The sequence below is a fragment of the Onthophagus taurus genome, unplaced genomic scaffold (genome assembly GCF_036711975.1).
Source record: "Onthophagus taurus isolate NC unplaced genomic scaffold, IU_Otau_3.0 ScKx7SY_20, whole genome shotgun sequence".
Taxonomy (NCBI): Eukaryota; Metazoa; Arthropoda; class Insecta; order Coleoptera; family Scarabaeidae; genus Onthophagus; species Onthophagus taurus.
Genome location: NW_027248945.1, coordinates 106669 through 121019, shown reverse-complemented (window position 1 = coordinate 121019; position 14351 = coordinate 106669). Strand labels below are relative to the sequence as shown.

At 36.8% G+C, this 14351-nt stretch overlaps 1 protein-coding gene across 1 annotated transcript in view; it reads left to right on the top strand.

Moving 5' to 3' along the window:
• LOC111421492 (ras-related and estrogen-regulated growth inhibitor-like) overlaps nt 1–14135 on the top strand; it is a 63922-nt gene extending 49787 nt beyond the window's left edge. The window contains exons 3-6 of the mRNA XM_071201199.1: nt 7872–7958; nt 8015–8089; nt 8145–8599; nt 8654–14135. Of these exons, the coding sequence (XP_071057300.1) occupies nt 7943–7958; nt 8015–8089; nt 8145–8599; nt 8654–9037 (930 nt within the window). The 5' untranslated portion in view covers nt 7872–7942 and the 3' untranslated portion in view covers nt 9038–14135. The remainder of the gene's footprint in view (nt 1–7871; nt 7959–8014; nt 8090–8144; nt 8600–8653) is intronic.
• Nucleotides 14136–14351: the final 216 nt, after the last annotated feature.

Below are 14351 nucleotides of genomic sequence, written 5' to 3'. Positions count from 1 at the left end.
CATTTTATTGATGCCAGATTGGAACGAGAATTGACTGATTAATGAGACAGACAATGCTATTAGTGACGTTCAGGAAATGGTTCAAAGAAACATTGAGAGGGCACAGGAATCATACAAGAGGCAGTATGACAGAAAGCGCTGCCGGGCAGTAGATTATACCGTTGGTGACATTGTAGTAATGAAATCCTGTCCAAAACCAACTGGAGAGTCCACTACGCTACAATCAAAGTACAGAGGACCCTTAACAATAATTGAAGTCCTACCTAACGACACGTATAGGGTTGCTAAGTTACCGGAGATAGGAGGAAGATTGTGGACAGCAACGGCCCATGTAAGTCAATTGAATATCGACAGAAATCACGAGGAAAGTGATACTGATAGTGACGGCGTAAGTGAGAAAGATGAAGAGTCCGAAGAGGAGAAGAAGAAAGAAGACGACCGAGGACAAGATGAAGAGTCCGAAGAGGAGAAGGAGAAAGAAGAGGACCGTGCACAAGGAAAAGGAATAATTGTTTTAGTTTAAAAAGTTTTCTCAGGAGAGAAAAACCGTCAGGAGAAGCCGAGTTTTAGAAACCGTCAAAAGAACATTCGAGAACGATTGAAATGGTGGGGACACGAGCAAGCGACGTCAACAGTTAGTCGTAACCGGACGGTTGTTAGGTGTGAGTCTATTCTTGTAACCTAACCTCACTTGTATATATCTTGTCTATATTGATTAAATACATATTTTTTTGTTCCTGACAACGAGTGATCTCTTCATTCATTCGCACATAAGAGTTTCGGTTGAGAGATTCTAACATAATTGTGATTCAATTTTTATTGCTAAGTGTACAGGCTTTATTTTATTAAGCAATGAGAGTTTATTACCCAATTTAAGAACGTCAATGTCATCTTGGGTTAGTCTAAATTAATATTTAGGTGTAGTTCTGTTATATTGAATCTTTTAATATAGAATTTATCTTTTTGAAATATAGTACTTTTTATATGTTGATTCTTCGAATGTGATGATCTTTGAGCAAGAGTATTTACTTTTTCTTCTGCCAACCGTTTAAGTTTTTTTTCTTGTTGTCTTTGTTTCTCATTGTTGAATAAAAAATTTCTCCATTAAACCTCTTCACGAGTTCTTCGTATTCCAAATAACGAAGATACTTTTGCAGATCTCTGTGTATGAATTTGAGTATGGTTTCTTGTTTGTTTAGTAGTTTATATTGTGATCTTATTCCTTTTCTAATTAATCTCTTTTCCAACTCCTCTAAATGATCGTTGAATAATATGGATGTTTTTATTTTGAATGTTTTAGGTGTAACATTGAGACTGATTGCCTGATGTAAAAAGTTTATGTTATCTTTTATCTTTTCAACATGCCTCATCATCTGAGTGCTTTAAGTCTTATGAAACGTGTTTTTTATGCTATTTTTGTAATTCGCGTTTTTATCCTTTTTCTTTTCTCAAAAATAAAATAAATGTTGACAATGTAGGGAAATAGGTATGCAGCAGTTGGTAACACCGTAACACTTGAAAATAGAAATTTGAATTGACAATTAGAAACTGTCAAAACACAAAATGTATTCACCTGATGTACACCTCCCAAAATAAGAGAAATTGCTCAGAGTTCAATGTCCTCATTATTGTGGACTTTGTATTCGATGCTAAGAAAGTGTTTAAACATCCATAGACAAACATTGTCACATTGACAACTAGAAGAATTAATGACCCAATGTCACCAACTTGAACTGGTTCCATAAAATGTTACTAACAGTCATTACAGGATCAGATACTGTAAGGAATCTCATTACAGCACCCGTTTGAGTACTGTTATAGCTTTCATTATCGTCGCGAATTACAAAAAATGTTACTAAAATCTCATTACAGCATCCGATGCTGTAAGGAGTCTTATTACAGCACCCGTTTGAGTACTTGCCATTCCGTTGATTCCGTTGGCACATATAATACAGGGTAGTCAATTTAACGTGAGGCAAGCGGTTATTTCAAAAATTTGATTGATTTTTCAATCAATTTCATTTTTATGTAAAATGAACCAAATCAAAGTTGTTCTGTGCGAAGGGGGAAACCATATGACGATAACATTTTTTGACCTTGACCTTATTTTCAAGGTCATATGAAGGTCACGACCAATTTTTTAAATGGCACCCTATGTTTTTGATTGCAAAATCTGAATCTATCGATAAAAGTAAAATAATTAAAAAAAAAAAATTACAGTGTGGTTTTGCCAGTACGACGGCGAAACATCTTTTGTAGACAAAATCTAAATAATTTATTCATTAAAATGGTTTTAAATATTGTTTATTTATAATAAAATGATTAAACTGTACTATTAGTCAACAACAAATATAAAATTTATAATAAATGTTCAAATATTTCCACATCCACTTCAATACAGTTATTAACCCTTCTATTAAAACTTTCTTTACATCTTAATAGGTTTTCTTGGCTACTATTTCTGCATGCATTTCTTATCCGCTTTTTCATGTTTTCTGGCGTAGTCGGTACTTCGCGATAAACATTATCCTTAAGGACACCCACAAAAAAAATACAAGGGATGTTAAATCAGGTCATCTGGCAGGCCCGGAAATTGGACCTCCCCTTCCAATCCATCGCCCAGCATAGTCCCGATCTAAAGCTTCACATGCAATATGTAAAAAATGTGCTGGACACCCATCATTTTGTAGCCACATATTTTGTCTTTCTGCCCTGTTCAAATCTACAAGTAACGTTGGTAAGACGTCATCTAAAAAATTTCGGCACTTCTCCCCATTCAGCATACCATCAATAAAGTATGGACCGATCAATTTATCACCAAATTATGCCACACCAAACATTAACCGATCAAGGTCGTTGATGTTCTACTTCTCGCAACCATCTCGGATTTTCAACGCTAATAACGCTAACTGTTTGTAAAAGTAGACTCATCCGAGAATAGCACGTTACCAAAGAAATTGAAGTCCAACCGCATTCGTTCTTGTGCCCATTGACAAAATATTAATCGATTTTCAAAATCACCTCCATTGCTGTTGATGCAATGAAATGTGGTATGGGTGATACTTGTTGCGCTTTAATATTCTTAAAATGCTGGTCTTCGATATTCCGGCGTCAATTGCAAGTCGTCGAGTGCTTGAGGATTTACCTCAACGCTAGGTAATATCGCAATTTCCTTTTCTTCCGTAGTTACAGTTGCTCGCCGAGTTTTTTTTCTTGATTCCACATTTCCAGTGTTAGTGAAATCATTCACAACTCTGTAAAAGGTACTTCTCAAAGGTGTATTTCGATCAGGAAAACGTTCTCGATACAAAGCTATACTATCAGCAACTTTTCTGCCACATTCTCCATAAATAAAAATTATTTCGACTTTTTCTGTCACACTAGAGTATCCATGATTTAATGACTTAGTTTAAACACTTTGCCTTAATGTAAAACGATGGAATGAATTCAGAATTTATTGCCAAGCAGTTTTTATACAAATTTTGTTTTACCTGTTACATTTTAAAACAATTCAACTAATTAAGTCTGTGAAAGCGAATATTCTGAAAATGCCGACATAAGCAGTTCTACGAACTCTTGTTTTACGCTCTGTTTTATGCGTTATTCTATTATCAAATTGACAAAGGCGGAAAAATTACGGAATCTTTTAGACCTCTTTCCATAGGTATCCGAGCCAGGTCACCAGGATTTAAGCGAATTATAAATTAAAAAGGAACAGAAGGAACTATGCGGGGAGAGGAGGGTTTCGTCCAATCCATGTTCATTAACAGTACCATGGAATGTTAATAGTAAGTAATTAGTTCGTCTTTTGTTTTTTAAAAAAACGTCTGTAACAAACGATTGTGATTTGTCTATTTGTCTGCTGTATTAATGTGCGACCAACGTTTTTCCACAATTTACCTGTTTTATAGATGCCGCTTTTACGCAACAAAGTTGCGGTTTTCAATAAACCGATCACGAGTTATACGGTTGGCTGTAGGTTTAGCTACCGTATCTTTTTTTGGTTGGTGCTGGTTGGGTTTTCCATAGAAAGAAAACGCTTCAATTTCTCTTAGGGAAGAAGTTCAATCGATAAAAGATCTCGACGAAAACTAAACACTATTACAAGGTTTTCTTATTATATTAGATTCCGAAATCTTACCAAAATTACCTATAATTAGTACATTCCTCAAGTGTCCTGTTACAGCATGTGAATTAATATCTGCCACGTCTGTCATTAATTCACGTGAATGCGTAATATATATCGCTTTTCAGGAAGCCGGCTTAAAATTTGCTTTTTTGTCGAGTGTCGATATAATGTCGAGTCGTGTTGAAAATTCAACGCACTCTTTCGCATATTAAACATTTTAAATAACACCATTGTCGAAAATCCATCACATCGGGATTTAAATTAAGATTTACATTACATTACATTACATAGACTACATATCGGGTAGGCGGACCAACCAACCTTGCACCGCGACCCTAAGGATCTATTGTACCCCGAGAGATATCGTTATCAAATTTCACCGTGCAGTCTTAACGAACATTAATACCTAGCTCGGTGAAAGGTTATTCAGATCCTTTGAGGAGATAATCAGCGATCCAAAAATCGAGAATCTGATACGACTAACAGCAGGGCAATGGCATAAAACATGCTCATCCGTCTCTGCTTCCTCCGCACATAGTCCACATTCAACATCGTCGGCTAAACCCACCAACTTGTTGTGTGCTTTTAATCGGCAGTGCCCAATAAAGACACCCATTAGAACTTTTATGCTACTACGAGCATGTCCTAAAATGTCACAGTCCAATCTTATGTTTGGCCATCGCAAATGATACACCAACTGCTGGTTCTGGCACCACAAACACTTTAGCGCTGCCCTCTCGTACTAGGTCATCTGCCGGCAACCCCAGAGTGACCCGGGACACAGATCAGAGAAACTCTGTTATCACAACTGGGTGTATTTAATGTTCTCTTGCAATCATTAACCAGAGACGACACTGTTTTCGCGGCTTGCAGCGCCTGGAAAGCGGCTTGACTGGCTGAAAAAAGTCGTACTGTTATGTTCTTCACCCCCCTCTCAAGAAGAATTTTAGCACCCATGTCAATAGCAAATACTTCCGCCTGCAATACATTATAGAACGTACCCAGGCTGTAAGCTTGCTTAATTCGAGGTGTCTGGCAGTATACTCCTGCTCCGACTCCTTCCGGCGTTTTTGATCCATCTGTGTACATACAAATATCTGCCTGAACCAGAGAATTTTCGTTTTTGATCAAGGACTGCCGTTCAGGCAGTACAATATGATATCGAGTATTAATCACTGATAGTAATCCTTCCAAATCTGACGGCATTGATAGCACAGCATCTGTGCTTATAATGTCTTCTGCACCCCATTGGTAGGACATGTCGGAACAGTTTTGAGCATATTGCTTAAATCTGTAAATGGTAGTTCTAGCCACTTTCTCTATATGCAAAAGCAGAGGAGACAGGCCAAGCAGAACATCCGTTGCTAGAGTTGGCGTTGTGCTTATTGCACCAGAGATTGCCAATACAACTACTCGTTGAATTCGTGAAAGTTTACTGATAACTGAAGTCTGTCGCACTTTCCTATATCAGGCTGCTGGTTCGTATGTAATCATAGGTCTAACCACAGTCACATAGAGCCAGTACAGTCTTTCAGGGGTAAGACCCCAATTTTTTCCACAAAGGCTGCGACAAATCTACAAGGATACAAAGCTAGACAGCTTTGTGCAAAATTCCCTGCAAATGTCCATTCCATGAGAGAGTTTTGTCTAGGATTACTCCTAGATATTTGACTTCCTTTGAGAAAGGAATTTCTTCACCTTGGATAGTTGGGCGGATTAGTCCATCCACCTTTCGTCTTCTGATGAAGGGCACAACAATTGTCTTTTGCGGGTTTATCGCAAGATTCTCTCCCTTACACCAAGCAGAAATGGTATTTAGGGTCACCTGGAGGACTTTAGATATCCTCGATAAACAGGTTCCTTTGACTATAACGACAATGTCATCAGCATAAGCTTCTATTTTTACAAAAACGGCTTCGACTATCGCAATTAGACCGTCAACCAAGAGGGATCAAAGCAGGGGAGAAAACACGGGAGATAGCGTATCGTATCACCGTAGAGTGAAGTAGAAACTGTTCTACTATCAAGCATATTGCGGATCCAACCCGCTATAGTTGCTTCCACTCCCCTGTTAAGAGCAGCTCTTTCAAGAGATTGTGGTATTGCGTTGTTGAACGTACCTTCTATATCCAGAAACGCACAAACCAAGATTTCTTTATCCTGCACTGTCCTAGATACTCTATCAAGTAAGTTGTGTAGAGCCACTTCTGCTGATTTTCCCGCTTGATAAGCATACTGGTGGCGACTCAGTGGACCGGATACCAGTGGCACCGTACGGATATAAAGCTCCAGAACTTTGTCAACGGATGTCAACAGAAATGACGTTAGGCTGATGGGTGGAAAGGCATTAGGAGCAGGGACCGAACGGCCCGCTTTAGGTATATATGACAACCTTACCTTAATCCATTCTGCCGGTACATATTTCCAGGTGATACTCGCTCTGAAAATTTTTATCAAAATAGCAGGAAAGATATTGTCTTCTCCGGGCGATTTGAACAGCTTCAACGTTTGAATCGCCTGGTCGACGGATGTGCAAGTGAAGAGCCACACCCCAATCCATATTTGAGGGGCGCTTTGCAATGTAGGAATAGCCCGCTGTGGCATTATCAGTCCAGTAGTGCTACGGGGATTACGGTACATACAGTCCGATTTCATCCCTAGGTCAATTTTAAATTGAATATGTCTATGATCTGAACACGACGGTTCAGAGGATAGGAGATTATCTTTCAGCTTAATATGATTGAGCTGAACGTAATGTCAAGTACCTCTGCTCTATTTCTGGTAACAAAGGTTGGTTTGGCGCCTATATTATTAACAGTAAGCCCCTCCCCCAATAGGTAGTCAAAAAGCAACTCACCACTTTCATTTGTGTTGGTGCTTGCCTATATTGTGTGGTGTGCATTAGCGTCACATCCAATAACCACTTGTAGGTTATTCCTCTGGCTGTAGGCAATTACGTGTCGCATAGCGGCCGGGGGAAGATCATTATTATATAACTTTTGTCCAGCCTTTCTCACCTTGGATTCTCAGAACCGCAGCCATACAATCGCGATCGCTATGCTCTGAGATTAAGAATGCATTAATGTTATTCTTGATAAGTAAGCAAGCTCTGGGTCTATCCCCTGAGCAAAGTAAGTAACACTCCTCCAGGTTCCGCTGAGGGCAGCCGTAGCGTGCTGCAGGGTTACTTGTAAACAGTTAATAGACTTATCCACTGAGTTGAGTACAGTTTCCCTTACATACCTCTCGCTTGGGCTGGAACAGTCGTCCCACCGGCCCCTCTCATTCCAGCGCGACCTCTTGAGCCTCGGGCAGGAGTCGAGGACTTTCGTCTTCCTCCACTCTTCCCTGTGGTGCTGAACGAGCACCTGCACGACGCCTTCTGCTGGACACACCGGCACGTGCGGAAATCGTACCTCGGCGGGGTTTCACACCTGGCAAATTAATATTTAAAAAAGAATCAGAAACTAGATCCGATTACAATTTTTTTTGGGAATTTATTTTTGTAAAAAGCATCACTAATACTCAAACAAAAAAGTCGAGATCGAATCTTCATTTCATTCCGTTTTAGTTGGTTTTATTGATTTTGTCCCTTTTTATTATTTTTTTTTTTTGGTATCGTAACCATAAAGGAAGGTTCACGTAATCTCTTCCATTTTACTCTCCCTAGAAATATTAAACTGTATTCGAATTATTATTCTGGTCCGGATTCTAATCTCGTTCTTCGTAATTAAACTTACAGAGAATATTACACAACAATCAAGAAGCACTCGATTGAGCTTGAAAACCTGAACCGTTTTGTTTCGACGTGACATGATGAATAAATTAGGTAAATTTTGTTTTGCGATAATTTACGTTAAAACGACTTAAAATAATCTTTTTTAGTTAACTTAGGACTCTATCCCCGACAAAAAACTTTAAAAGTTATGGTTTTAGGACAAGCCGGAGTTGGAAAATCAGGTTTAAATTTGTTAACTCAATCTTTACTTTTTAATTTACTTTAATTTAATTTTAGCTCTGGTTGTTAGATTTATTACAAGACGTTACATCGGTGAATATGATCCAACATTGGAAAAAGTCTACAATTTTAATACCGTTATAGACAACCGAATGGTTTATTTCGAGATTTTAGATACCGCGGGACAAATCGAACAAGAAAATGGCGAATCTTTAACTTTAGCGGCCAACATAAGATGGGCAGAAGCTTTTATCTTGATGTATTCGGTGACCGATAAATGCTCATTCGACGAATGTTACCGTTTGAAATTCTTGATAAACTACCACAAATGTGGAAAAAGATTAGGAAATGGTTCGAAAGAGGGTATTACCGAAGTTCCCGTCGTTTTAGTCGGAAATAAAATCGATCAAATCAACGGTCGGATGGTTACGCTGGAGGAAGGTCAAAAAAGAAGCAAAGAAATCGGTTGTGTTTGTTTTCATGAAATTTCCGTTCGAGAGAGTATAGATCAAGTAAAAATTTTAATGCAACATTTCTAAAAAAAATTTTAATTTTTTTTCTTTTAGGTTGCTTCTGTTTTCAGAGACGTTTGTGGTTTTTGGAGCGTACAAAACAAGAATCCTTCAAAGTTGAAACAGAGCGGGAGCAACAACAAAGATCCAATTGCACCCGATACGATTCGACTTTTATGTTCGGCGACGGTTTCATCCAGTGGTTTCTTCCCAAGCCCTTCTAAACCCAGCCTTTTGAATCGACGATGGACGAAGGTCGAAGTTGAAGAGAATAACACCAAAGAGAGTGGTTTGAGTCCGTCTGAAGCTCTGTTCCGAGAACTAGCTTCAACTGACAGATATCTTCCAAAGACATGGAGATGGAGATATCCACCACCCAGTACGAGTCAACAAGAATTTTACCCAATTGCACGTGCAGATAGACGAATGAGTATATAATAATTAAAGTAAATACACTCACGTAAATTTATCTAAATAACAACTTTATTGAATCTTCAAACATAATATTAATGTAAATTTAGTTCAGCGTTTGTATTTCTCAAAACACGCCCGTTTTGTCCGTCTTTTCTCGCAATACACGTTTTCTACATCTGCCACGCACCAACTCTCATGTTCGACTCTCTCGATCTTGTTCAGACCTGTTCGTTTTATCTAACGTCTCGGAACATTTCGAACGCGGGAATCACTCCATTGCCACCCCACGCTCCGCACTACCAACCCAAAATCTCACACAAAATATCCCTAACATAATAGTGACTTTATTGTTACCTGTTAATGCAATACAAATCAACAATGTTACTAAATATATTAGAAACATAAAATAAATAACATATAAGGTATGAAAAGGTGAAGTTCAGTGCCTAAGCACTGCTCAACTTAAAATTAAAACTTAAACCTAGATACTCGTATAATAATTGAAAAAGAAAAAAAAAAAATAAATAAAACACAAGAAGCAAATGCGGACACTGGGTCGTACTTGTAGCCATTTCAGCGCTGTCATTAGTCGAATATGTCACCAAAAATCTACTTTTTAAAGGTGGAAATGTTTGCCAGTTGGATTGTTTCATAGGGTAGATTATTGTACACTTTTACAATTTGATAATGAAAACTCCTCTTGAATAGATCAGTGTGGTGAAAGGGCGGTGATAGAGTCCCCCTGAATCTCAAATTCAAATTGTGAACATCAGTGCGGTACTGAATTTTGCGGCACAGGTATTCAGGTTTTTCTCTTCGAACAATATTATGGTAAAATACACAACTGTGAAAAAGTCTCCTATAAGACATATGTATTAAGCCATTTAAGTTCCCCTAATTTATATGAAATTCTTTCAAACCTTCCAACGCCAAAAATAAATCGCAGCCAATTTTGTATTTTTTTTTGATAAGGGCTACGTGTGCCCTTATCAAAAAAATGTCAAATAATTGATTATATTTTGCAGGGTTCGTTCTATAATATTTATAAATTTTTTTTTCATCGTTTTGTAACCGATTGAATAGCGTATGAAACTCCCCTTCGTCCAGTCTTGCGCGAAATATGTCATGCATCCAACAAGCACGCTTCTTTTTTCGTTTAGGTTTCTCAAGTTCCAAACACATGGTTGTAAGAAGCAGTACTTCTTCTTCCGAATACGACGAAGAGCTTTCTTCGGACGTGCACATCTCAAAGAAATCTAAATGCAACTGATATTGCACAGTTGTCTGCTGCATAAAATGCTGTGTCGAGTTGTGCTGCGCTGTACCGTGCTAATGTGAAAACAAAGTAAAAATCATGCGACGTGTCGCGTTGTTGCAATTGTACATTAACAATTTTTTCTACAACCTTTGAAATTACGGTCAGACGTGAGAATTGGATTCGCTACTTTCGGTATCGGAAGCACAACCGCCAGTTTCCATGCAGTAGAGAAAACGCCGTTTTTAATACAAAAGTTAATAATATGGGTGATGTAAGGCAATAAAAATGGCATACAGTGCCTTAACAACTTAATAGATATTTCGTCAGATCCAATTGCATTAGATCTAATTGATTGCAGAGCACTGAAAATGTCATCCTCCGACACCGTTGACAGTTTAAGAGAACAACTTAAGTTTTCATTTACGCCCATGTAAATATCCAATAACTGTATTATTCCTGTTGGGAATCGAGTCAATAAAATAGTCGCTAACGACAGAAGCATCCGCAAAATGGTTAGGTCGTGCTCTATGTTTGAATTTAACCAAATTAGTCTTCTTCAACGCAGACCAAGACCCAGCCACGCTACCTGTATCCAAAAACTTTTGCAAATAGTCTTTTTTACAATCACGAAGCATATTAGTAACCATGTTACGCGCTAACTTATACTGCTGCCAATATAAGGTACTTCGCGAGCGTTTAAAGGTTTGAAAGAATGTATCTCGGGTTCGCATGGCCACTCTAACCTCACTGGACAACCACGGGTGCATGTAGGTCCAAAAGCGTTAATATATTTTCATTAAAAAATTGAATTTTATCATCAATGGAATGTAATTCGTAAAGAATACGCCAGGGCAATGATTGTAGATGGTCATAAAAAACCAACTTATTATTACATTCTCCTGTGGTATATTCAATTCAGCAAAAATCAACGAGTGATCTGAAAGATCGTAACTCAACAGGCCACTATTAAGTATTAGGTCTTCATTAGAGACCAAAATTAAATCAAATAAAGTGGCAGAGGTAACAGCCCAAACACCTCTAATGTGCCATTAAACTCAGCAACCGCGGGCATATTGGGTTTAAGCATATCTATGTTGAAGTCGCCTAGACAAATAGTTTCGTCAGTTAATTGAATAATATCGATGAGAGGAGATAACGCAAGTTATTAAGCAAAAATAAATTGTTTGCCAATCGAGCTTTAAAAAGAAAATAATAATGTGTTCCACTCATCCACTAATATAGATATTGTTGTAATATTATCCAAATTAAAATTTTTTTATGTGATGTACAATCCACAACTCGTTTAAAAGTTAGGAGCCAAATTCAAATTTGATTTAAGACTAATCATTAAGATTGAATTTTGTGCTCCTATTTTTAAATAAATTAACCTATTATTTAAGTGTCTACATAATTAATATGGGGAAAGCATTTGACGGGATATTTTGATGTTTAAATGGATATACACATATATATGCATGCGAAAAAAGAATTGTTGTCAATAAATGTGATGTTATATAATAGTATTAAATTATGCAATAATAATTGAATAATAATTAAACGGCTTAAATATTTCTTTATATAAATCTACACCAACTATAATAAATCACGAATTATTTCAACATTTCATATCTACAAATATCAAATTTATTGAAAGATTTGTTGGGAACCATCCCACGTTCATCTATAATTTAAATGCAATTTTTCATTCAACACACACAATTGCTAATACTAAAGGTTCACGAAGTATATTGTAACAGGTTGTACCTGGTATTGCTAATATTTTTTGCGAATATTTTTCAGACTATTTTACATAAATTTGGTATACCTACTAATCTTCTCTAAAGTTCTCCGTTTCCAGGATAATCACTGTTTAAGGGAATATTGCAAAATTTAACTATGCTCAGTAAACATTAGTTAATTTAATTTAGTAATTGGATTTAATCCAATTTATACAGGGTGCGGCAACATAACTTCCTTTTTTCAAAACTTAATAACATCTATTGTATGAATCAGAAAATTTTTGTTTGTTTTTTATACTGTAGGCACATACATAAAGTTTTGTTTTACACAGTTTTGAAGATCAAATCAGGTAGGTCACGTTCCCCATTATTCATACACTGAGTAAACCGATTTCTGGTGTTTGTCATGACTCTTGCCAGTATAGCAGGGGTTATGTTGGCAATTTCGGGGCCAAATCGGGAGACCAAATCGCCTCTAATTGAGATTAAGCGTTTTGGGAAGTGTTCCCTCAAAACAGCCATCGACGCTCTTGAAGTATGAGCCGTTGCACTGTCTTGTTGGAACCAAATGTCCCCTAAGTCCAACTCATCTAGCCGTGCAGATCGCAACACTAAAGCTCTCACCGCCTCAATGTTCTCAGGTGCTCTAATGGGATTCCAGTTCTTCGTCTTGTCGCACTTGCAGTTTGTCTGAACGTAGTGACCCACCTCACAATTTCTTTTCGATCCGGGACAGGGGCCAACGGGGCTAAATTAAAGCGATTCCGAAAGGCGCACTGGGTTACGATCACAGAATATCCGTTTGAAAAGTAGGCCTCAACGGAAAACACACGCTTCTCACTGTTCCAACGCATGATGGCACCTCAACTTTGTCGGATCAAAACTTTATAGTCCACCCTCTCGATCGAGACCACTAGCGCTCCACTACGACATCAACCGACTAAATGACGCCTAGTTCAAAAAAGGAAGTTATGTATATTTTAATAGCTATTTTAATACAATAATATAAAATCAAAAAAAAATCTTTTATCTACAACTATTGAATTATCTATTCGTTATACATTTGATTTTTGACGGCAACTTCAAAATTTAATTTAAAAATATTCTCGGCAATTGCCATCGCAAAAGGTTGTATTAGTAGAATCCATAATTATCTCCTCACATTGCTTCCAATTCATTAACAAACTATCGTGATTAGTATCAAACCCTGCCGTAACGTCCATGTTAATCTGTAAAATAACATGTTGTAAGCTTTTCTGGTATAATTACGAAAGAGATATTGTTTATATCAAACTAAACCCATATGGCCTTTTATAAAATGGCCATTTTTCAAGTAATTCTGATGTTGAGGTTACTGTTTTAAGGTCTCTAAACCTTAACTGTCTGCAGGCTTTCCGAGCATAGTCAAAATCTTCGGAAGAGAGATTATCATATGTTAATGATCAAATCATTATTATCAACAACTTAAAATACCTACCAAAAGTTATTGTCATCAATGCACCTCAATTTAAGTATCCTACTAAATATTAGTAGACATGTTTAAGAAACAACAAGCAAAGTTTAGCACTTTGAAGAACAAAACTTATTTTATCAAAAATTATCTCAGCTCAAATATAAATCTACAACAATTTAACTATTAAATTTGTAGCATGTAAAACAAAACAGTATTTTTTTTCAAAACAGTACTAAATTAACTTCACCCAGAAGTTTCGTTGCGCGAATGAGCTAGCACACAATAAAGAAATGATTCTTGGAATTAAGCAGAAACCGGTAGAAACAAGTAAACAAGGTTCGTAAGGGACGTTACAATTCGTCCCTTATTATCATAACTTATTGGATTCGTTCAGTTTTTTTTTAATGTTTAGTACGTTGCGATAATCAATATTACATTAATTTGACGAACTTGGCGTTCTTAAATAATATTGTTATTGGCACAACAAATTATTTCGTCATTATAATGAATAAAATACGTCTCCCTAAAAAAATAATTTGTTGAGACAATGATCATTTGTACATTAATATTAATAAATCGGATTCGTAATGTGAATAATTATGTTTATCAATTTTTCTTCGATGTGTATGTTAAGGTTCATTGACCAATAAACGTATACATTAATACTACGAATTCGTGTTATTGATTTTTATTATCAGCATAACGAAAAGTTTCATTGATGTAATGATTGAATACTTCGCCCAAATTAAAAAGATTGTTGCCAGAATAATTTTTGTACACAATTTCAATAAATCGAATTTGTAATATTGATAAATGCATTATAGAGTCACCAAGAAAAATCTATAACATTTTCATAATATCGATGAAAATTTCAATGTGACAATGAAG